Genomic DNA, 22,617 nt, shown 5'->3' with positions numbered 1-22,617 from the left:
GACAGTCAACAAGATGCTAAAGTTTTCAATTATTGAAGGGTAGTGCCTAGGACTTTAGCAGGTGATTATCGTAGAAGAAAGGGAGGCACGTGATATAGTCTGATGTCACGTGCTTATAAAGAGCCGAGATTTTGAAGAAGAAAGTAGAAGAAATGGTCTGTGAGTGCCAATACAGAGCACCTCATTGTCCTGAGGTTCCTGGGATGTTGGAGGAAAAAACTTCCTTATGACTGAACTCCAGGGGACACCCAGGACTCAGATCAAGAAAGTGAAGGGAGTTATGGTTATACATCTTTCTCAAGAGGTCTTTAGTTAAGCATTAAACAAAAGTGATGCAGAATTCTCTGATTTATTATAAATTTAGCAAAAGCAGAGGTATAATGTGGAGTCATAGCACTGATGTCTTTCAAATAACATATTAAAGACAGATTTTTTTTTTTCCAGATAGTGATTTCTATGACACCTCTGACTGAACCATTTGGCTTCAAATACTGTAGAGAACCACAGTTCTCAAAAGTGTGGTTCCCAAATCAGCAGCATCAGCATCATTCAGGAATTTGCTCTATATAAATTCTTGAGCTCCACTCCTGACCACTGAATCACAAACTGTGGGGATGGGCCCTGCTTTAACAAGATCACCAGATGATTCTGGTATAAGTTTGAAAACCCCTGATACAAAAGCATAACTCTGTGGATGATTAAAGGGCAGAAAGAAGCTAGTCTTTATTGAGTACTTCCTATAATCGAAAGGCTTTGTGTACCTAATGTATTTTAGTCTTAATGGGAGCCCGGGGAGGTGGTTATTGTTAACTCATTTTTTTAACTGTGGTAAAACATACATAACATAAAATCTGCTATTTTAACCATTAAAAATGTACAATTCATTGATATTAATTGTACTCACAGTGTTGTACAGTCATCACCACTGTTTTGCTCAATGGCTTAGTCATGTTTGACTTTTTGTGACCCCATGGACTCTAGCCCACCAGGTTCCCCTGTCCATGGAATTTTCTAGGCAAGAATACTAGAGTGGGTTTCCATTTCCTATTCCAGGGAATCTTCCTGACCCAGGGATTGAACCTATGTCTCCTGCATATCCTGCATTGGCAGGCAGATTCTTTACCACTGCTCCACCTGAGAAGCCCAACCATGGCCACTAACCATCTCTAAAACTTTTCATTACCACAAGCAGGAATTCTTTATTCCCCCTCAAGCAGAAATTCTTAACCATTAAATAATAACTCTGAGTGCTCCCCTACCTCTAACCCCAGGTACATTCTAATATCCTTTCTATCAATTAGCCTGTTTCATATAAGTGGAATCATGTTTTTATATTGGGCTTATTTCATGTAGCTCAATGTTTTCAAAGTTCATCCATGTCGCAGTATGTGTCAGAATGTCCTTCCTTTTGTGGCTGAGTCATATTCCATATGGGCTTTCCAGGTGACACTAGTGTTAAAGAATCTGCTTGCCAACGCAGGAGATATAAGAGATACCAGTTCAATCCCTGAGTTGGGAAGATTCCCTGGAGGAGAAAAATGGCAACCCACTCCAGTGTTTTGCCTGGAGAATTCCATGGACAGAGGAGCCTGGTGGGCTGTGGTCTATGTGGTCTCAAAAGAGTTGGACATGACTGAGCAACTGAGCACACAATATTCCATATTCGTCCATTGATGCTGTTGCTGGACATGGATTGTTTCCATCTTTTTGGCTATTGTAAATAATGCTGCAATGAATATTGTCATACACATATCTGTTTGAGTCTCTGTTTTCAATTCTTTTGTGTTATTTCATTTTTTAAATGATAAAACTAAGGCTCAGACCAAGCAAAGTGGCCCAGGCTGGGAAATGGAACAGCCAGCCAGTCTGATGACAAGGCTCCTCCCACCAAATCCCACTACCTGAGCAGGTTGGATCTGTCTCCCCCCTGTGTCTTACTTACTACTTGGTGTGTGTGTATTTTCCTGATCATTCTTTCTTTTTCTTCCTAGAAGGATACTAGTTCCACCAGTGTTTCCAGGAAAACCCTGCCAGAAATAAGCCGAATTAACCAGTCTCTGACAGAAAAATGGATGGCAGTGGCAAGAGGAAGTATAGAAGATGAAGTGGCTAAGAGGTGGCTCTATCTGATAAAGTAGAAACCACTTTTACTTGGTTCTGAAGCCTTGGTTCATTTTATCCTAGACATAAGAGAGAGGGTTTGGCTTTGTCATGAAATTATTTGCATTTTAATCTTTATTTAAACCATCTTTAGTTTGAAGAAGTCATTGACGTATTCACTGGTTCATCATTTGTTTAACAGGGCTATATTGAAGATGTCCAGTGTGCCAGGTACTTTGATAGGTGAGGGAAATGCAGGAGTGAATAAAAACTGCTTTCTGTCTGTCCCACAAAGCCTTGCCCAAGACTGACTCTTTTTATAGCTTCATAGTTTATTCTCTGGAGAAGGCAATGGCACCCCACTCCAGTATTCTTGCCTGGAGAATCCCAGGGATGGTGGAGCCTGGTGGGCTGCCGTCTATGGGGTCGCACAGAGTCGGACACGACTGAAGCGACTTAGCAGCAGCAGCAGCAGTTTATTCTCTGCAGCTCCACAAATTTCTGTTTTCAAAAGGCTGGATTTTATTTAAATCTAGATGACTTGATCAAATCAGCTATGAAGGATTTTGATGAGATCTAGCAGACCATGCACAAAGTATAGCAAGAATTTGGAATACTCTTTTAAGAGAGCAGTTATTATCGTTATTAATGATTCCACATCACCAGTTATATACTGAGTAAGATAAAAGGAATGTGCTTGTAGTATGTTGTGACTTAACCTTATTTTATTATTTTTGCAGTGAAATTAGAGTGATATTTTCATCTCCTGCTTGTCTGACTGCAAGTTTTTTAAAGAAGAGGTAATGTTTATATTACCTTTATTTAGAGAGACTTACCTTTATTTAAAACACTAGAGAATATTTTAAATGAAATATTTAGACTCAGTCATTTTAATTTGTGAATTTTGTTATCTATGAACCAAAAATCCAACATAGAAAACTCCATGGATTGTTACAGAATTCTTCTGTTTTATAAAGGAATTTCCCATTGGACTACTACAAATTGTAACCTCTAATTTACATTGTTCCTTCCTCTACCCTGCCCTCCTGTGTTATCTGATTGGCAAGAATGGTGTTTTTTGTTTTTTGTTTTTTCAGAATCTTTGTATCTAGGAGTGATCAATTCATTCTAACTTCGCTTTTGTACGTAGAGGTCAGGGCTGCACTTTGAAGGTCTTATTGTGAGCCCAGTAAGGAAAACAGATCCTATTTATTTTATCTTTAACTATTAACAGTCTTACTACCACAGAGGAGAGTCCAAGTTCTCTGCTACTTGGTTTGACATTTGATCTTAGTAGTTTAAACGTTTCCTCTGTTAAATGCTGAACAGTTGGTCAACTGTTCCTTCCCCTCCCTGTTTGATCTCCAATAATATACCTGGGAATGACTGGAAGATAAAGTGAAGCAGATTAAAAATTGTGAGAGTTTATTAAAGTGAACATCTGTTTGAATCACACAGCACCGATTTGGAATTGGTTGAGCGCTCCAGTGGCAAGAGTTCAGGGAAAGACATAGAGAAGGCACAGAAAGAAAGGGAAGTATTTGATTAGCTATAACCTAAAGCCTGGTTGGCTTTTTTTGTTTGTTTTTTGATTGGTTGTCCTTAGGCTTTGATTTCTTAACTTTGAGGAATTTACAGGCTTAGATTTTGGTTTGCTTTTATAGGCCACCGTGGCCTGAGATCCACTGCAGTGTGATGGCCTCCTTGTATAATTAATTTAGCAATATAACAAGGGAGTGGGGTGGGTAGCAGCATAAAGGGGCCCTTAGGCTGCCTTCGGGCTTACCTGGTGGCTCAGACAGTTAAAAGTCTGCCTGCAATGCGGGAGACCCGGGTTTGATCCCTGGATTGGGAAGATCCCCTAGAGAAGGAAGTGGCAACCCACTCCAGTATTCTTCCCTGGAAAATTCCACGGATGGAGGAGCCTGGAAGGCTATTGTCCATGGGGTCGCAGAGTCGGACATGACTGAGCGACTAACATTAGGTTGCCCTCTGTCTTCTCTGGAGGCTGATGCCTAAGGGTCTGCTTGCAACTGGTGGAAACTCCTCCCAGTCCTCCTTTGACTTGGCCTCAGCTTGGCTCACAGGTTCAGAAGATACCTGTATACAACTGCCACTAGGCGGTACTCTATTCACTTAATCCCTATTGCAGGTATTTCTCAGCTTTGGTTCTTAACCCAGCTGCATTCTCAGCCACTCCTCAGGGAGACTGGAGGAACTGCTGGATCCAGAGGCTTCACCTGGGAACCAGAGAAGCCCAGGGAAGCTGAATGTCATGACTTCCTTCACCCCCTCTTCAAACCTCCACAGCTCATGAGGCAGTTATCATTCGAGAGTCCCACAAGGCATCCCTGTTTGTCTCCACATATTTAGCCAAAGGCAGGAGATGAGAAATTAAGACGTCGCTTCTCTCTGCTTGCTTTCTCTCCCATTTGCCTTCCTCTTCTTTCCGTCCTTCCAGGCAGCAAAGGAGGGGATTCTACCATGCAACTCATTCTCTTTCTTCCCCACTGTAGCCTTAAGCTAGTTCTCACTACATAGAGGATAATCTTTTCTACACTAAGAATATTATCTTTCTAAAATTTCCATGTTCCATTCCCAGGAGTGAGAAACCTCAAGGTTTGATCTTAAGATGCCAAAGGTTGCAAAGGAAGATTTATTTTAAAGGGAAATTTACAGTACTTTGTTTTAGTACTTACATGAATGTTTTAGCCCTAGTATTACAATTGGTTGGTTAATCCAGTAAACATGAAATAGTTTTAAATAATACTTTATAAAGATAAATTGTTATATAGAATGCAGGCTCCTCAAATATTGTCAACACAACCCAGGGAAATGCCACACCTAGACAAAGCCTTGGTAGTACTTCTGAGGGGCATAGCCAGGTTTTGATTTTTTAAAATTAGCAATTTGGAATAAGGCAGGTCTTTGCAATGTGGGAAGGGAGGGTTGGGGATTTGATTAGGATTGAGGAAAGGTACCACAATGGAGAAGGAAATGGCAACCCACTCCAGTATTCTTGCCTGGAGAATCCCATAGAGGGAGGAGCCTGGTAGGTTACAGTTCATGGGATCGCAAAGAGACTGAGCGACTTCACTTCACTTTCCTTCACCACAATCCAGGACAGATGGAAATATCAGGCAAGGATTTTGAGACAAGAGATGCAAAGAATTATAGGGCATAAACTGTTGATTGTATTCCATAGAGGAGTTAATGGGTCTTTTCAGGAAGTTCCTAAAGTGAACAGTCAAGCCATTGGCCTGGGCAGGAGTGTCTTGGAATAGTAAAATCATGCTAATGAAACAGTGGAATCCCAAAGTAATGTAAATATAGATGGTAAGATAGGTGGGGTTAGGGAGTTTCAATTCCCAGTGTGCAGGCTGAGTGTAAGGGTAAATGATTTCAGTTCTCAGACACGGCATGTAAACTTTTGCTATTGTTAACTGTCCAAACTTGAGATAATAAATTGTTACCTTGTTTTCTTTTAGGAAAACAAGTTCTATAAAAACTTTTTGGTGTCAAGTAAGTTGATGATTTCAAAAGAATGCAAATTTTAAGTAAAAAAGATTATACCTAATATGTAGGAAAAATAAAATTACACATAATGATATATGAAGTTAGAAATATTCTTTTAACCTGTTTGTTTATTTTTGCATTTCCTGCATCCAAAGAAAATCTGGAGAAATGATTTCCATTGATGTGGACTTAGAAATGGCAAGAGATACCTTCAAGAAGTTAACAGAAAAAGAATGGATTTCTTCGATGGTAATAACCAATATTCACTTTAGAAATAGAGCAATGGAATTTCTTTACAGGAACCAATATGATTACAGTTAATTTTCCTAGGAGTTGAGTGAAATAGAAGTGTGATAGAGGAGGGCTCATGTTTATTATGTGGTTACTGTATTGCATGTATGTGTAAGTTGCTCAGTTGTGTCCGACTCTTTGAGACCCCATGGCCTGTAGCCCACCAGGCTCCTCTGTCCATGGAATTCTCCAGGCACAAATACTGGAATGTGTTGCCATTTCCTTCTCCAAGGGACCTTCCCAATCCAGGGATCAAACCCAGGTCTTCCACATGGCAGGCATATTCTTTACCATCTGAACCGCAAGGAGAAATACTACTGATTTAGGTGCTGGCATTTTATTTTCGAGGGCTTCCCAGGTGGCACTAGTGGTAAAGAATCCACCTGCCAATGCAGGAGACCCAAGAGATGCAGGTTCAATCCCTAGGGAGATACCCTGGAGGAGGAAATGGCAACCCACTCCAGTATTTTCTTCAGTTCAGTTCAGTTCAGTCGCTCAGTCATGTCTGACTCTGACTCTGACTGCAACCCCATGGACTGCAGCACACCAGGCCTCCCTGTCCATCATCAACTCCTGGAGTTTACTCAAACTCATATCCATTGAGTCGGTGATGCCATCTAACCATCTCATCCTCTGTCATCCCCTTCTCCTCCTGCCTTCAATCTTTCCCACCATAAGGGTCTGTTCTAATGAGTCAGTTCTTCACATCAGGTGGTCAAAGTATTGGAGTTTCAGCTTCAATATTAGTCCTTCTAATGAATATTCAGGACTGATTTCCTTTAGGATGGACTGGTTGGATCTCCTTGCTGTCCAAGGGACTCTCAAGAGTCTTCTCCAACACCACAGTTCAAAAGCATCAATTCTTTGGCACTTAGCTTTCTTTATAGTCCAACTCTCACATCCATACATGACTACTGGAAAAACCATAGCTTTGACTAGACACACCTTTGTTACTGAATGCTTAAATGTACAATAGATACAATATTTTTATTTTCAATATGAGAAAAACAATGTTTAAGAAGTACAACTTATGAAAAGAACATTATGGAATTCATATGTTTGGGGACCTACCAATTAACAATAGCTGGATTGACAGAAAAGTTCTACTCTTGTACAGAATAGCTAGGAATAAGGGTTTATACACCTATTTTAGGGAAAGGGGAGAGAGGACTTCTGTGAGAAAACAAATGAACTTTTCAGGGAAACAGAGGGGCTTTTAGGGGGATACATGGAAGATAGGATAGTTTGCAATAATGTTTGTTTATGCAATTTCTCATCCAAGTGCAAGTGCAGGGTCTTTTCCCTGGCAGTGTAGCTCACTTGCCTGCCCAGTTAGAAGGAGATTTATGGGTGCTTCATTCTTGAAGCCTCTGCCTTTAGTCACATGAGGAAAGCTCTGAAAAAAAAAAAAAAGAAAGAAAGAAAGCTCTGAAAGCTTCTTTCCATTCATTCTTCTATTAGCTGTATCTGTGTCTGATGTCTTCAGTTTAAAATCAGCTTTATACTGTTGAGAACTTCCCTGGTGGCTCAGACGGTAAAGCGTCTGCCTGTAAGGCGGAAGACCTGGGTTCAATCCCTGGGTCAGGAGGATCCCCTGGAGAAGGAAATGGCTAACCCACTCCAGTACTCTTGCCTGGAAAATCCCATGGACAGAGGAGCCTGGTAGACTACAGTCCATGGGGTTGCAAAGAGTCGGACATGACTGAGCGACTTCACTTTCACTTTATACTGTTGTGGGTCCCTACATTTTGAAGGGAAAGGGGGAGAGTGTTTCTTAATATGCAGTAGAAACTATTTTAGCTTTCAAAGTGAAAAAGTAAGAATAATAAATATGATCAAGCATATTTTTAAAGTAAATATTTAGGCGATGTGGGAGATTACTTGGTGTGCTATTCCCAATATAAGTGCTAAGAAACATTAGTTTTACAGAACACTCTATGAAAAGGGGCTCTTAGTGAAGCAACTTTGGGAACACTGCATACTGTTATGGTGTCATGATGCACACAAGTAAATCAAAGACTCTATGATTAAAGTTATATGCCAAAAGAAATCTAGCTTTTTTGACCCTATTTTGACGCTGTTTGGCTTTCTACACCTTTCTCATGTATACCTAGTAGCATTCACCAGAAGTCATGTTCTGAACATATGAAAAATCAAATTGCAAGAACATAAATAAAATAATAACAATAATATACAGTACTTCACAGTTTATTGTATCATGTATCATCTTACTTAATCCTTATGACATGTAGAGGCAGACATTCATAGTTAAAGAGTATCTAAGATCTGTTAGAATAAATAAACTATTGTTTCAGAAACTGGCTCCTGTGATCAGAGGACCAGGAAAGACTGAAGAAAGATACAGTCACTCCATATTGGAAGGTGGCAGGTTTAATAAGCCAGGGAACTTACAAGGTTTGTCTTGGGTGACACCAAGATGAGTAGGTCTCTACACCCACCCACTGGAATCTTCAAGTTCATACAGAGGCATTAACTGCTGGGTTCAGTCACATATACCATCCAGATGGTCTCAGAATACCTTACTCTCTGAAGGCAGGGTCCTTGGAACACACCCACTGTGGGAACAGTGGGCAGAGCATACATTCCAAACACGTGGGAGTGGGTGAGGAGGCTCTGATTTGCCCAGGTCCAGTTCAAGGGGCAACATTGTCTTGATTACCTCTTCCAAACATAAGCTCCTCCAAACAGCTTCCAAATCTCAATGACTTATTCACACAGTAAACATTTTTTTTCTCACAGCAAAGTCCAAAGAGGGTTGAGGTAGGAGGCACCTGTAGGGAAGGAAAAAAACATTATTTTTCCTCTTTTTATCTTAGTTTCATTGGCTGGGACCTTGCAAATTACACTGAGAAAAGACAGACGAACAAGAGAAAAGCAAGTTTATTAACATGTGCATCCTGCATATACATGGAAATACTTAGCGATGAGTAACTTTAAGGAGTGGTAAGAATTGGGGCTTCTATAGCAACTTAGCAAATGAAGAACAATAATTTTGTAGAGAAGTGAAAAGACAAAGGAAAAGGACTTTGAGCTTCTTGGATGGCAAATGGTGGGAAGGCAGATATATGAAGAAAGTAATGGTAGATAAGGGCTAAGTATTACGGTTTGCTGTGTGGTGATTTCATCAGGGCCAGCTCAGCTCTGCTAGTGAGACTGTTATGCCCTTCTTGATACAGGAAGTTGTGGACAGGAGGACACCTTGATGAGGGGAATTTATATTCTGTTTTCAGGAAGATGGGGGAGGCTGGAGAGCACATTCTGTATCTACTTTTTCTCACTTGCCTTCAGCTTAAAATAATTGTCATGTCAGAGTGGCATATTTGGGCATGGTAGATTCTGTTACCTCCCCTGCCTCTGCCCAGGCTCATGCAGGGGTGTCTCAGGACCCTTCTCTGTGGCATTCTAGGCCCCAGGGCCATAAAATTCTCCAGTAGATCTTTCATGTTGATTGGCAGATGAGGAAAAAGGGTGTGAAAGGTCACAGAGAGGCGTTAGGGGTCAAGCCTGAAAGTATCATACATCACCTTCCCTCACATTCCATTAGTTGGAACCTGGTCACATGACTCCACCTAACTGCAGGGAGGCTGGGCAATGCCATCTTCCTGTGAGCCTTGAAGGAAGATGAAACAGGATTGATGAGGTGAATATATGGCATTTTCTCTGCTACGGTATATTTTAGGTCAGATAGATTTAGGTATGGATCCCTTCTAATTAAGCAACCTTCACGATTTGTTCAGTAGGTCCAAGCATGTGATTTCACTTTTATTTCTTTAATTGACTCCAACATAAAATAGGGAGGATGGTTCTCACATACTACTTTAGGGGGTTTTGGGATATCAAGGAATGATGGAGTTTGAATAGTAGGTTTTAGGAAAACCAAATTATTATTCCATTAGGAACATAGTAGATGTGAAACCTCTCTTCTTATATCTTGTTTCTTATGATACTGTATCTAATATGTCCTGGGCCTTTCCCTGATTGTTTTTCAACCACAGATAACCACATGTCTCAGGGATAATCTGCTTGGGGCTCTTCCATGTCGTTCTCCACACCAAGAAGCTTTATCAGTCTTCCTTCTGCTCCCAGAGTGCCCTGTCATGCTTGATTTCAGGAACTGGATAACTCTGATGGTTCCATTTGCAGAGGCTGTTCATAAAATGACCAATCAATCTTCAGAAGTATTGAGTAAGCTTGATTACTTTTATGTCACTTTATCTATATTCTCAGTAGAATACTGTCTGAAATGGAATTTGTAACAAATTTTAGATAGATTTGAAAATACTATACAAATGTTTGAGTATGTGGTATGTGTATTATTGAAAAGATTAACCTAAAGCTATTGTCAAATTCAAGTTTGTGTGCCCGATAGGCATTGAGGCCAAACAAACAGAAGCACTGGAGTTTGGGGCAGAGACAGGTCTATTTCAAGTGCCAAGCAAGGAGAATGGGTAGTTTGTGCTCAAAAGACCTAAACCCTCTGATGGGTTTCAGGAAAGAGTTTTTAAAGAAAAACTTTCAGGGAGGGCTGCTGAGTGTGTGACTTTCTTCTGATTGCTTGGTGGTGAGGTAACAGGGTGGTGCTCCAGGAATCTCAGTCTGCAGCCTTCTGGTTGTTAACAGTCTGGGGTTCAAGTGCTTGTGATCAGCCTGAAGTTACCATCCTCCACCTGAGTGCGTCTTAGTTCCTGTAGAACTCAGAGATATATGTCAAACTGTCTTATATATCCTTTGAGGAGGAACCAGGACCCTGCCCCATCCCTCCACTATTGTTTCTTGACTGCTTTTCCTTCGTTTCTGCATTCCTTCACTTTCCTAATGAGTAACAGTTTGAATCTGCCCTTTGAAATTCAGGGAAGGTCTAGGAGGCTGAAGCCTTTCCCCTGCAAACAAGAAGCAGGGAAGACACAGGAAGGAGTCGCAGGAAGGCCCTTTTGCTAAGAGGGCCCCACAGGATCCTGCTTGATTTCAAAACTATTATAATGGGCTTCCTTGGTGGCTCAGTGAATCCTCCTGCATTGCAGGAGACACAAGAGATGAAGGAAACACAAGAGACATGGGTTCAAATCCTGAGTCGAGAAGATCCACTGGAGAAGGAAATGGCAACCCGTTGCAGTATTCTTGCCTGGAAAATCCCATGGACAGAGGAGCCTGGTGGGCTGCAGTCCACGGGGTCTCAAAGAGTCAGACACGATTGAATAGATAATCATTACTCTTATTATTACAAAACATGTGTAGTTCCTAAACTCGGTCATGGACTCGACCTCAGAATTTCACAACCATAGAGAATCCAGTCAAGATAAAACCATACTTTAAAATTTTTTGTTTATGGTGTTTTAAAACTTTAGGTATTTTGATCAGACATAACGGGAAAAACGTTCATCTTTGTGTTCTTGTTTTTTATTTTATTCAGTGCTGTGGGATGTCCTTTTATGACTTTGAGCTAATGTTCAAGGTCTAAAGCTTAAAAGATACAAAGATGATATATATGGTGAAATAGCCACCTAATTTCCCTCCCACAAAGCAGTTACAGAGTAGAGTTTCTTACATAACTTTTGAAAGATACTCTATAAAAACATATAGAAATATATTCTTTTTTTTCAAATGGTAGCATACATTCTTCTGCAACTTGCTTTTTTCCACAAAGCACTATATTATGGAAATCATTATATTATCTGACTTATATGAATGCTTTATTCCAATTTAATGGCTGAATAGTATTCTATTCACGTACATGACTAGTTGTTTCTAAATTTTTGCTCTTATAGCAGTTCTAACATACATTTCTTTGTATATATATAGACCCAATAATTTTGCTTTCTGGAAATTTCCCTGCTTATAATTATATTATAATTATATATATTTAATATATATTATACAATAATATAATATATAATTATATAAATATATGAATATATTTATATAAATCAATCTATATATATATATTTACACACGCGGGAAATTTTCAGAAAGCAAAATTACTGGATCAGATTGTATGTGCATTTTAAATCTTGAGAGATTTTGCCAAATGACCCTCCACAGAAGTCAGGGCCACCATATTGCCCAACTTAAGTGGTCACCATTCACATTATCACCCTCGGAATTGGGCAACATGGCAGCTCTGACAGAAGATGTACCATTTATACTTCATCAGTTAATATGAAAGCATCAGCCCACACATTTCTCCACAGTGTAATCCTAACTTTGGTCTATACCACTCTGAAAAGAAGAATCTATTTTTTTTTTTTCCTTTTTGGCCCTGCCACACGGCTTGCTTGTGGAACCCATGCCCCATGCAGTGGGAGGGTGAAGTCCTAACTACTGGACTTCCAGGGAATTTTTAAGAATATCTTAATTTAAATTGTCTCATTATGAGTGAAGTTGTGCTGGCTTTCCTATATTCAGTTACATTTGCATATCATACTCTACAAACCATCAGTTCTGTCCTCTTACCTATTTTTCCATTTGTTGTTAGTATCTTTCTTTTCTATTTGAAGTTTTTTAAACTACTAAGACAGTTCTTTTTAAAAATGTATTTATTTTTGGCTGAGCTGAGTCTTCGCTGCTGCGTGCAGGCTTTCTCTAGTTGAGGCCAGCAGGGGCTGCTCTTTGTTGCAATGCAAGGACTTCTCATTGTGGTGGCTTCTTGTTGTGGAGTATGGGCTCGAGGCATCAGGATTTCAGTAGCTGTGTCTCTCGGGCTCAGTTCCTTGGCATTTGGGATCTTCCCGGATCAAAGATCGAATCTGTATCCCCTGCATTGGCAGGTGGATTCTTAATTACTGGGCCACCAGGGAAGTCCTAAAAATTAATTCTTTATCCATAAGATGAGTTGCTATTTTTTTTCTTTAGGTTACTGAAATTTTTTTACTTTTTGGTATTTTTGCCATGCATATTTTTAAACACTTTTATGCAGCCTACTGTATTAACATTTTCTTTTATGGTTTCTGATCTTTTCTCAAAAAGTTTACCTCATGATGAAATTTAAAGATTTCCCATGCTCCTATTAGAATATTTATTGTTTCGTTCTTTTAATGAATTTTTATTGGAATATAGTTGATTTACAATGCTGTATTAGTTTCTGTTGTACAGCAAAGTGAATCAGTTATAATATATAAAAATCCACTCTTTTTGAGATTCCTTTCCCATATAGGCCATTACTGAGTATTGAGTAGAGTTCCCTGTACCATACAGTAGGTTCTTATCAGTTATCTATTTTATATATAGTAATATGTTTATATCAACCCAATCTCCCAATATATCCGTCCCTCCATTGTTTCATTTTTATGTTTAAATCTTTGAACTACATGGAGTTTATCTTGATTACACTTCATTTTTGGGGATCAGTTTCCAGTTGTCACACATTTATTAAGTGATCTGTTTCATTCCCTAGTAATACACAATACCTCTTTCATCATATACCAATGTCTCATGTATATTTGATTCCATTTGTGGAGTCTGCTACATTGTCTGCCTTTCATGCATCTGGGTCATACTATTTTAATTACATTAACTTGAAAATACATTTTAACATTTGGCTTGTTTGTTTTCTGAGAATTTTCTTTTAAAGGTGCAGAAATTCAGTTTGTAACTCAGTGATACTAAAATATTGTTACTGAGCTAATTTAAAAATATATCCATCTATCATAGGTGATCATAAAGTCTGAAAACATAGATAATTTTTTTTCAGATTAAAATTGTCCTTAATCACATTTCGTGTCTTGTGTGTATATATGTGTGTGTGCATATGTATTCTGTGTTTTCACCTGTGTATATTTTCAGACCTTATAAATACCCTATGGAATTTTCAGTTTGAAAATCATGAAATCAATCAAGTAATCAAGCATAAATATGAACTATCAACACATTTTTTCAGAAACCTGAATTTGAGCTTTTAATTCCAAAGATACTTAATCAGGGAGCAACATTTTTTCCACATCTGTGAGTAATAAATATTGTCCAGGATGTTATCCTTTAAAAAGGTTATCCCATGATTTATGGGTTATGTCATCAGAAATGGAAAATACGATCTATTTCTTACATTAAAGAACTTAGAAAACTGAGAGAATTTTTTTGGAGGTGCATATTTATCATGGCTGATTTTACACCCTTCAGAGCGGTGTTGGACATCATTGCAAGCATCTTCTCTCAACTCACTTGTCCAGATGCTGAAAACTGCCATCATCTATCAAATGTTTTGCTGGACTGAACCTGTTCAGAGTAACCACAATGTTAAAACTCTTCTGGAAGTGATGAAAGACGTGTATAAGGTAAGGGTTCATCTAAAGAAATGTATACACCATTTTACTAAATCAAGTTCCCTTAGTTCTTAGCCAGTTGAAGTCTTATTTTATTTTCCACAGCAAGAATGAAAATATTTGATTCAGACCTGAAGTCTTTAGAATTTTGTTTGTTTTGCTAACTGGATAGGCTCTGGTGGAATATCTTACATAGTATATATAATATGTATGTAGTATATATAATATATTACAGGCACAAATACTCAGATATGACAATGATTCAGCATTTTCTTTTTTTTTTTTTTGCTATATTTTTTTTTATTTATTTTATTTTATTTTATTTTTTTTTATTAGTTGGAGGCTAATTACTTCACAACATTTCAGTGGGTTTTGTCATACATTGATATGGATTCAGCATTTTCATTAGTGTATACAGCATAATCCAGAAGTAACCTAAGATTAGGCTACTAATAAATGTAATGATTATTGGAGGACAGGAAGGAGCCAGAGCATTTTAAATAAATGAGCAGAATTAAATTGGTATTGTTCAATTGAAAAATAATTAGCTAAAATAGATGCTTTTATAAATATAAATTGTTCAATTGGTAATCAAAACAAAAAGAAAGTGAAAGTGAAGTCACTCAGTCGTGTCTGAATCTTTGTGACTCCATGAACTATAGCCTACCAGGTTCCTCCATCCATGGGATTTTCCAGGCAAGAGTACTGTTTCATCACAAAATATCAGTCTCAATAGGAGAAAGTATTATGTGCAAAAGTTAGTGCTTTTCGGAAGTAATAATGCACTGATATTTCTATCTTTATTAAGATACAACTGAAATAGAACATTGTGTACGTTTAAGGTGTACAGTGTGTTAATTTGATTTGTTGTGGTTGTTCAGTCACTAAGTCTTATCTGGCTCTTTGTGACCTTATGGACTGAAGCACACCAGTCTTCCCTGTCCTTCACTATCTCCTGGAGTTTGCTCAACTTCATGTCCATTGAGCTGGTGATGCCATCCAACCATCTCATCCTCTGTTGCTCACTTCTCATTTTGCCTTCAATATTCACCAGCATCAGTGTCTTTTCACATGAGTCAGTTCTTCACATCAGGTGGCCAAAGTATTGAAGCTTCAGCTTTAACATTAGTCCTTCCAGTGAATATTCAGGGTTGATTTCCTTTAGGATTGACTGGTTTGATCTCACTGTCCAAGGGACTCTCAAGAGTCTTCTCCAGCACCACATTTTGAAAGCAGTAATTCTTTGGCGCTCAGTCTGCTTTATGGTCCAACTCTCACATCTGTATGTGATTACTGGAAAAACCATAGTTTTGACTATATGGACCTTTGTTGGCAAAGAGGTATCTGTTTCTTAATATGCTGTCTAGGTTTGCCATAACTTTCCTTCCAGAGAGCAGGCGTCTTTTAATTTCATGGCTACAGTCACTGTCCTCAGTGACTTTGGAGCCCAAAGAAATAAAATATGTTACTGCTTCCACTTTTGCCCTTTCTAGACATATATATATTACAAAACATTTATAGTTACTGTTTATTTAGTGTGGTAAGAACACTTAAGATCTATTGTCTTAGCAACTTTCAACTATATAGTACAGTATTGTTAACTATGATCACCATGCTGTGCATTAGATCCCCAGAACTTATTTATCTTATAACTGAAAGTTTGTACCGTTTGACCAACATCTCTCCTTTTCTCCCACCCCCAACTCTATAAACCACCACCCCACTCTGTTTCTGAGTTTAGCTTTTTTTAGATTTCATGTGTAAGTGATATCTTACTATATTTGCCTTTCTCTGAAGTATTTCACTTATCATAATATCCTCACCATCCATCCATGTTGTTGCAAATGGCAGAATTTCCTTGTTTCTCATGGCTGAATAAAGTTCCATTGTGTATATATGTATGTATCAGTGTATGTGTGTATACATATATACACACCATATCTTCTTTATCCATTCATCTGTCCATGGACACTTAGGTTGTTTATTTATCTTGGCTATTCTAAATAATGCTGAAATGAACATGGGGCTGTAGATATCTCTTTGAGCAGGTGATTTCATTTCCTTTGGCTTTATATCCAAAAGTGGGATTGCTGGATCATGTGGTAGTTCATTTTTAATTTTGTGAGGAAGGCTTCATACTGTTTTTCCATAGTGCCCACACCAATTGACATTCCCAGTAACGGTGCACAAAAGTTCCTTTTTCTCTACATCCTCACCAACACTTCTCTCTTATCTTTTTAATGATAGCCATTCTAATATGCATAAGGTAATATTGCACTATGGTTTTGATTTGCATTTCCCTAATGATTAATGATTAGGCTCAAAATGCTCAAAATTCTCCAAGCCAGGCTTCAGCAATACGTGAACTGTGAACTTCCAGATGTTCAAGCTGGTTTTTAGAAAAGGCAGAGGAACCAGAGGTCAAATTGCCAACATCTGCTGGATTATTGAAAAAGCAAGAGAGTTCCAGAAAAACATCTATTTCTGCTTTATTGACTATGCCAAAGCCTTTGACTGTGTGGATCACAATAAACTGTGGAAAATTCTGAAAGAGATGGGCATACCAGACCACCTGATCTGCCTCTTGAGAAATTTGTATGCAGGTCAGGAAGCAACAGTTAGAACTGGACAGGGAACAACAGACTGGTTCCAAATAGGAAAAAGAGCACATCAAGGCTGTATATTGTCACCCTGCTTATTTAACTTATATGCAGAGTACATCATGAGAAACGCTGGGTTGGATGAAGCAAAAGCTGGAATCAAGATTGCTGGGAGAAATATCAGTAACCTCAGATATGCAGATGATACCACCTTTATGGCAGAAAGTGAAGAGGAACTAAAAAGCCTCTTGATGAAAATGAAAGAGGAGAGTGAAAAAGTTGGCTTAAAGCTCAACATTCAGAAAATGAAGATCATGGCATCTGGTCCCATCACTTCATGGCAAATAGATGGGGAAACAGTGGAAACAGTGTCAGACTTTATTTTTGGGGCTCCAAAATCACTGCAGATGGTGATTGCAGCCATGAGATTAAAAGACGCTTACTCCTTGGAAGAAAAGTTATGACCAACCTAGACAGCATATTAAAAAGCAGAGACATTACTTTGCCAACAAAGGTCAGTCTAGTCAAGGCTATGATTTTTACAGTGGTCATGTATGGATGTGAGAGTTGGACTGTGAAGAAAGCTGAGTGCCGAAGAATTGAGGCTTTCGAACTGTGGTGCGGGAGAAGACTCTTGAGAGTCCCTTGGACAACCAGAAGGTCAAACCAACAATCCTAAAGCAAATCAACCCTGAATATTCACTGGAGGACTGCTAAAACTGAAGCTCCAATACTTTGGCCACCTGATACGAAGAGCTGACTCATTTGAAAAGACCCTGATGCTGGGAAAGATTGAGGGCAGGAGGATAAGGGGACAATAGAGGATTGAGATGCTTGGATGGCATCACCGAATCAATGGACATGAGTTTGGGTAAACTCCGGGAGTTGGTGATGGACAGGGAGGCCTGGCGTGCTGCAGTCCATGGGGTTGCAAAGAGTCGGACACAACTGAGTGACTGAACTGAACTGAACTGAAGCATGTATAAAAATAGATTAAGTTATTCATTGATAGAAAATAAATATCACAGGTTGTATTTTCTTTAAGGTAAACAAGACTAGCTGTCAATTACCAGAAGATATGTTCCACATAAATGAATTGTCCTTTTTGTTGAACTTTTATGAAGACAGAAGAAGAGTGCTCCTTAAGGAAAAAAAACTGGTAAGAATAATATTTTACTTTCTGAATATTTTTTTGTACTTTAAAAGGGGAATACATTAATAGCTATGTAGCTTCTTTGTAAGTTAAGATCTGAAAATGCCCTCATTGTAATGCTGAATTTGCTAAAGTAGATGCTCTTGGATAACTTAAAACATCTTTTAGCTGCAAAGCAAATGCGTTTTCCTAGAAATTTGTTTCTAGGTAATTTAGATTCCTAAAAATGAATTCTATAAAGTATGGAGGTAAATAATTTGAGGTAGTGAGGTAAAGGAATAAAGGTTTCCTTTTCTTTTGATTATCAAAATTCTTCTGTCTTTTTAATTTTTAGATACCTGTAGAAAACTTCAGTGGGATTATTTTCAGTGATTTTCCATTTATCTTTAATTTGGCATCCAAAATTAAATTATTGCAAGCTGATTCCCAAATAAGAATGCCGGTATGTATGTCTTATTTTTTATTATATAAAATTTTCAAATATATACAAAGTAGAGATAATGGCATATTAAACCCCAGCACAAATTTTCAGCAGTCATCAACATTTTGCCATACTTCATTTATCATTTTTTAAATTTTTTAGTTGTTACTATTTTTGCTAAAGTTTCTTTTTTTGGCTGTGGCATGCAGCTTGTAGAATCTTAGTTCCCTGACAGGGCTTGATCCCTCACCCTCAGCAGTGAAAGCTCGAAGTCCTAGCCTCTGGGCCACCAGGGATTTCCCGTATTTTTTTAAGTATTTTAAAGCAAATTCCAGGCCCAATTTCTTTTCACCTCTCCATATTTCAGTGCATTATTTCTGGTGGTTTCACTTTTGTTCATGCTGATTCATCAGTGGGTTCAAATGGTGACTACATTCTTCCACTATAACATTTTCCATCAACCTTTTTTTTTTTCTATTTCTTTCAACCTTTTTTTTAAAGAAAAAATTAAATCATAGTTGGTGTACAATATTATATAAATTACAGACATACAGTATAGTGCTTCACAATTTTTAAAGGTTATACTTCATTTATAGTTATTATAAAATATTGGCTATATTCCCTGTGTTGTATAATATATACTTGTAGCTTATTTTATATCTGATGGTTTGTACCCCTTCCCCTCTACCCCTATATTGCCCCTCCCAGCTTCCCTCTCCCCACTGGTAAACACTAGTTTCTCTGTATCTGCGAGTTTGCTTCTTTTTTGTTTTATTCACTAGTTTGTTGTAGTTTTTAGATTCCACAGGTAAATGATATCATACAGTAATTTGTCTTTTTACATATGTTGTAGTTCACTTAGCAAAATGCCTTCCGAGTCTGTCCATGTTGCTGCAAAAGGCAAAATTTTGTTAGTTTTTTTTTAATGGCTGTGTAAGTATTCCATCATTTTGCACAATTCCTTGGTGCCATAGGTCTTATGATCTCTTTGTCTTCCAAATTATAGACACAATGCTCTTTTACTTAAGTAACTGCGATATGAGTATATATAGCAATGGTTGGCATAATTGTGTGCTATATAAAATGTTTATTTGGAATATTAAACAATTTCTTGTATTCCTACGAGGATTCCTAAAATATTTCTTTTTCTAGGAATCTGAAGTGAACAACTACATGGCTTTTGGGGAAATAATTCTGCAAAGAAGGGATGAATCCCCTTCATTTACACTTAGAGTCAGACGAAGTCACTTAGTTGAAGATGCTCTGTGTCAGTTAAGCAAAGCTGAAGACACTGACCTCCGGAAAACATTAGTGGTACGCTAAAACGTAAAAAATTAGTAATATTTTTACTAATGTGTGTGGGGGAAACATTTGTATAATGTGGTACAAGGAGAACCTGTATTTGCAACTATAGTTATCAGCCTAATAGTTTCCAGGATTCCTTGCTTACCCTTCAGAGAAAAGCTCCAGGATGTTTGTTTGACCATTGGCACTATGAGTTAACTATTAGTTACCTTTGGCTATAGAAATGCTTCATAATGAACCATCCCAAAGTATAGTGACTTAAAATAGTAATTTTACAGATCTGCAGTTCTGCTGAGACTCTGCTGCTCTCAGTTGAACTCATCTGGGTGGCTTTTCAGATTTTGTCTGTACCTGTTTACATGTTTGAGAGTTGGCTAGGGATTGGTTACTTAGGCTTGGCCTGGCTCAGGCAGTCTCGCCCTGACTCCTATGTTTTCCATCTTCTTCCTAGGACACACAAACATGTTTGCATATCAGTGTCAGAGGTACAAGATAGCAAGGCCCCTCCACACCCACCCTGCCAAGCCACCGCCAAAAAAAAAAGATAGCAAGCCCAGTTATACAACAAACATGGCTTTAGTCAAAGCAAGTCACATGGCTGAACCCAAGTCAAAGGCTGGCAAAATATACTCAGCCTTTTTAATGAGAGGAACTGTAAGGCCACATGTGAAAGACCTAGGCCAAGGAGGGGTGAAGAATTGGGGCAATGAATGCATTCAGCAAGCGGCAGGTAGAATGGATACTTTTACTGCATTTTGGCTCTAGTTTTAGTCACAGACTTTCCACTGTGTTGGTTCCATTTCCTAGCCATCCTTCACTTCATCCTTGGGGGCATCTGTAGGGTTTTTACTGTGTGGAACCTCAGATCCTTTGCCCACAGAATAAAGATTAACTTTGTAGGTGAGAGCTGACATCTGTCCAGAAGGGAGTGCATTTTCCTGATATCAGCCAAGAAGGGAAAAGTTAGGTTCTCAGAGAGGAAGTCAGACTCTGAGAGTTGGGCCTCAGGACTCTGATGGAAAATGAGGAAAGGATTTTATAAGCTAGGCTTTCTAGTTTTTGTCTCCCTCTGTACCTATTTTCGTTTATTTCTTGATTATGAGGAAATCAATAGAAAGTGATTCTGCCTACAGGAAATGACAAAGAGGTAAGAAGGTAAACTTCAAGAGAAATCCAATCAAAGTATAGACTCTCAACAAGGCAAGGTTGTTGAGCTCTTTATGAGCATGTCCTGACCATAGCAAAGACAACCTTGCTAGTATAAATGAGTGGAAGTAAGAAAATCAGAAGCAAGCTTAATTTATTATTGGTGTATCTTGATGGAATGTGAGGCAGGCCCTTGATGATGATGGACAAGGCCAAGGAGGTAAATCTAGGTAAAGAGAAGTGAAAGAGAACTCTCAGTGAAGCTTGGTGATATTTACATTAAAAAGATAAAAAGAAACAGACAGGAAGGGAAGTGTAGAAGGAGTAGTTAGAGGGACTTCCCCAGTGGTTCAGTGGATAAGACTCTACACTCCCAATGCAGGGGGCCTGGGTTCGAAAGTAGATTATGCATGCCGCAACTAAGAGTTCATATGCTGCAGCTAAAGATCTTGAATGTCCCAACTAAAGATACCACATACCGCAACTAAGACCTGACACAGCCAAATAAATACATAAATATTTACAACAAAGAGTAGTTAGAGAGATGGGAGGAAATCTAAGATAGTACTTGCACTACAAATCCCCGAGGTAGACTTTAGAAAAGAGGGACCAGTTCTTATTGATGCTCACGTGAGGGCCCTGGGCAGTCAGTTCTGAAATTTCCAACAAAGGCGCCAAGTCCAGGCTGACAGGGAGGGCTGTTTATCTGAAGTCCTAATGAGGGGAGAGGCAGAAGAAACCAAATATTTGTTGACTGTAGCCTAAGTTGTAAAGGCTGACTGATGAGAGGAAGCTAGACAAGAGAGAAAAATTAAGGAATTTTTCAAGATGCTGGTCAACATAATTGGTGAATGTTGAGTGTCGCCAGAATCTCACTTCACTTGGTTCATGTGGCCATGGGAGGGACCTATGTACTCACTATACAGTAATCTGACAGTAAACACGTTCATGGCACCCACTATCAGAAGCAAAGTCAGGGAGAACACAGTACAGTTAGGTAAGAAGAGTAGATTCTGTGAATTCTGGTGATGGCAGGAGGCTTGAAACTTTTCTGTAAAGGTCAAGGCATTATATTTTAAATATGGACCTGACAATGTTCTCTTTTCTTAGGTTGAATTTATTAAAGAAATTCGTTCTGTGGGGGAAGGGGTGAAGTCTGAGTTTTTTCACTGTATATTTGAATCTATGACCAAGGAAGAATATGGAATGTTCATATATCCTGAAGAGGATTCCTACATGTGGTTTCCTGTCAACGTAAGTCTCTTATTTGTTTTCTTATAGTTTTTCAGAACAGAAAAAGTATACCATATACTGTAAATGAACACAATACCTGCTAATGTAAAATTAGGTCACATAAGCCTTGCTACTCAAAATGTGGTCCACAGAGCGAAAGTTCCAGCATTACCTAGAACTGTTAGCAAAGCAGAATCTCAGGCCCTGATCAGAATATATATTTTTATAAGATCCCCTGGTGATTCGTATGAACATTAAATTTTTAAACAGCTTGAATAAGGTGTATTTGAGATATGATAAATGGTACATAAAATGTCCACTTTGATACCTTTTGATGTACATCTATGCCCATGAAATTCAAGACAATGAAAACAAAAGACAGTGAACACATCCATCAACCACTAGAGTTTCCTCAGGTTCCTTTCTGATCCTGCTTCTCCCTGCTTCTATTCCCTGCCCCATGCCTATGCAACCACTGATTCGATTTCTGTCACTATAATTTGAATTTCCTAGAATTTTACATAAATGGAATCATAAGTAGTCTTTGTATCTGTCCTTTCACTCAGCATAATGATA

The 22,617-nt window shown here is 38.5% G+C and overlaps 1 protein-coding gene and 1 long non-coding RNA gene across 5 annotated transcripts in view; one reads left to right on the top strand and one right to left on the bottom strand.

The window, feature by feature from the left end:
- Nucleotides 1-22,617, top strand: part of LOC122673222 (probable E3 ubiquitin-protein ligase HERC6) — a 52,156-nt gene that overhangs the window by 16,744 nt on the left and 12,795 nt on the right. For 2 of the 3 annotated variants that reach the window (XM_043870749.1, XM_043870751.1), the window contains exons 9-17: nucleotides 1,992-2,116; nucleotides 2,841-2,900; nucleotides 5,772-5,865; nucleotides 9,924-10,113; nucleotides 14,041-14,195; nucleotides 17,829-17,942; nucleotides 18,271-18,378; nucleotides 19,510-19,671; nucleotides 21,919-22,062. In XM_043870749.1, the coding sequence (XP_043726684.1) occupies nucleotides 1,992-2,116; nucleotides 2,841-2,900; nucleotides 5,772-5,865; nucleotides 9,924-10,113; nucleotides 14,041-14,195; nucleotides 17,829-17,942; nucleotides 18,271-18,378; nucleotides 19,510-19,671; nucleotides 21,919-22,062 (1,152 nt within the window). The remainder of the gene's footprint in view (nucleotides 1-1,991; nucleotides 2,117-2,840; nucleotides 2,901-5,771; nucleotides 5,866-9,923; nucleotides 10,114-14,040; nucleotides 14,196-17,828; nucleotides 17,943-18,270; nucleotides 18,379-19,509; nucleotides 19,672-21,918; nucleotides 22,063-22,617) is intronic. The other variant, XM_043870750.1, reaches the window with a different exon arrangement.
- On the bottom strand, nucleotides 8,283-21,924 carry LOC122673225. Of its 2 annotated transcripts, XR_006334643.1 has the most exons (4): nucleotides 21,439-21,924; nucleotides 20,052-20,109; nucleotides 9,453-9,538; nucleotides 8,283-8,699 (listed from the first exon to the last, which is right to left on the bottom strand). It is a non-coding gene; the product is annotated as an uncharacterized LOC122673225 (long non-coding RNA). The 2 variants fall into 2 exon arrangements; XR_006334642.1 differs by having other exon boundaries at nucleotides 20,052-21,924.

This window comes from Cervus elaphus, chromosome 17 (assembly GCF_910594005.1).
Source record: "Cervus elaphus chromosome 17, mCerEla1.1, whole genome shotgun sequence".
Classification (NCBI taxonomy): domain Eukaryota; kingdom Metazoa; phylum Chordata; class Mammalia; order Artiodactyla; family Cervidae; genus Cervus; species Cervus elaphus.
This window is presented reverse-complemented; position numbering and strand designations above follow the sequence as displayed.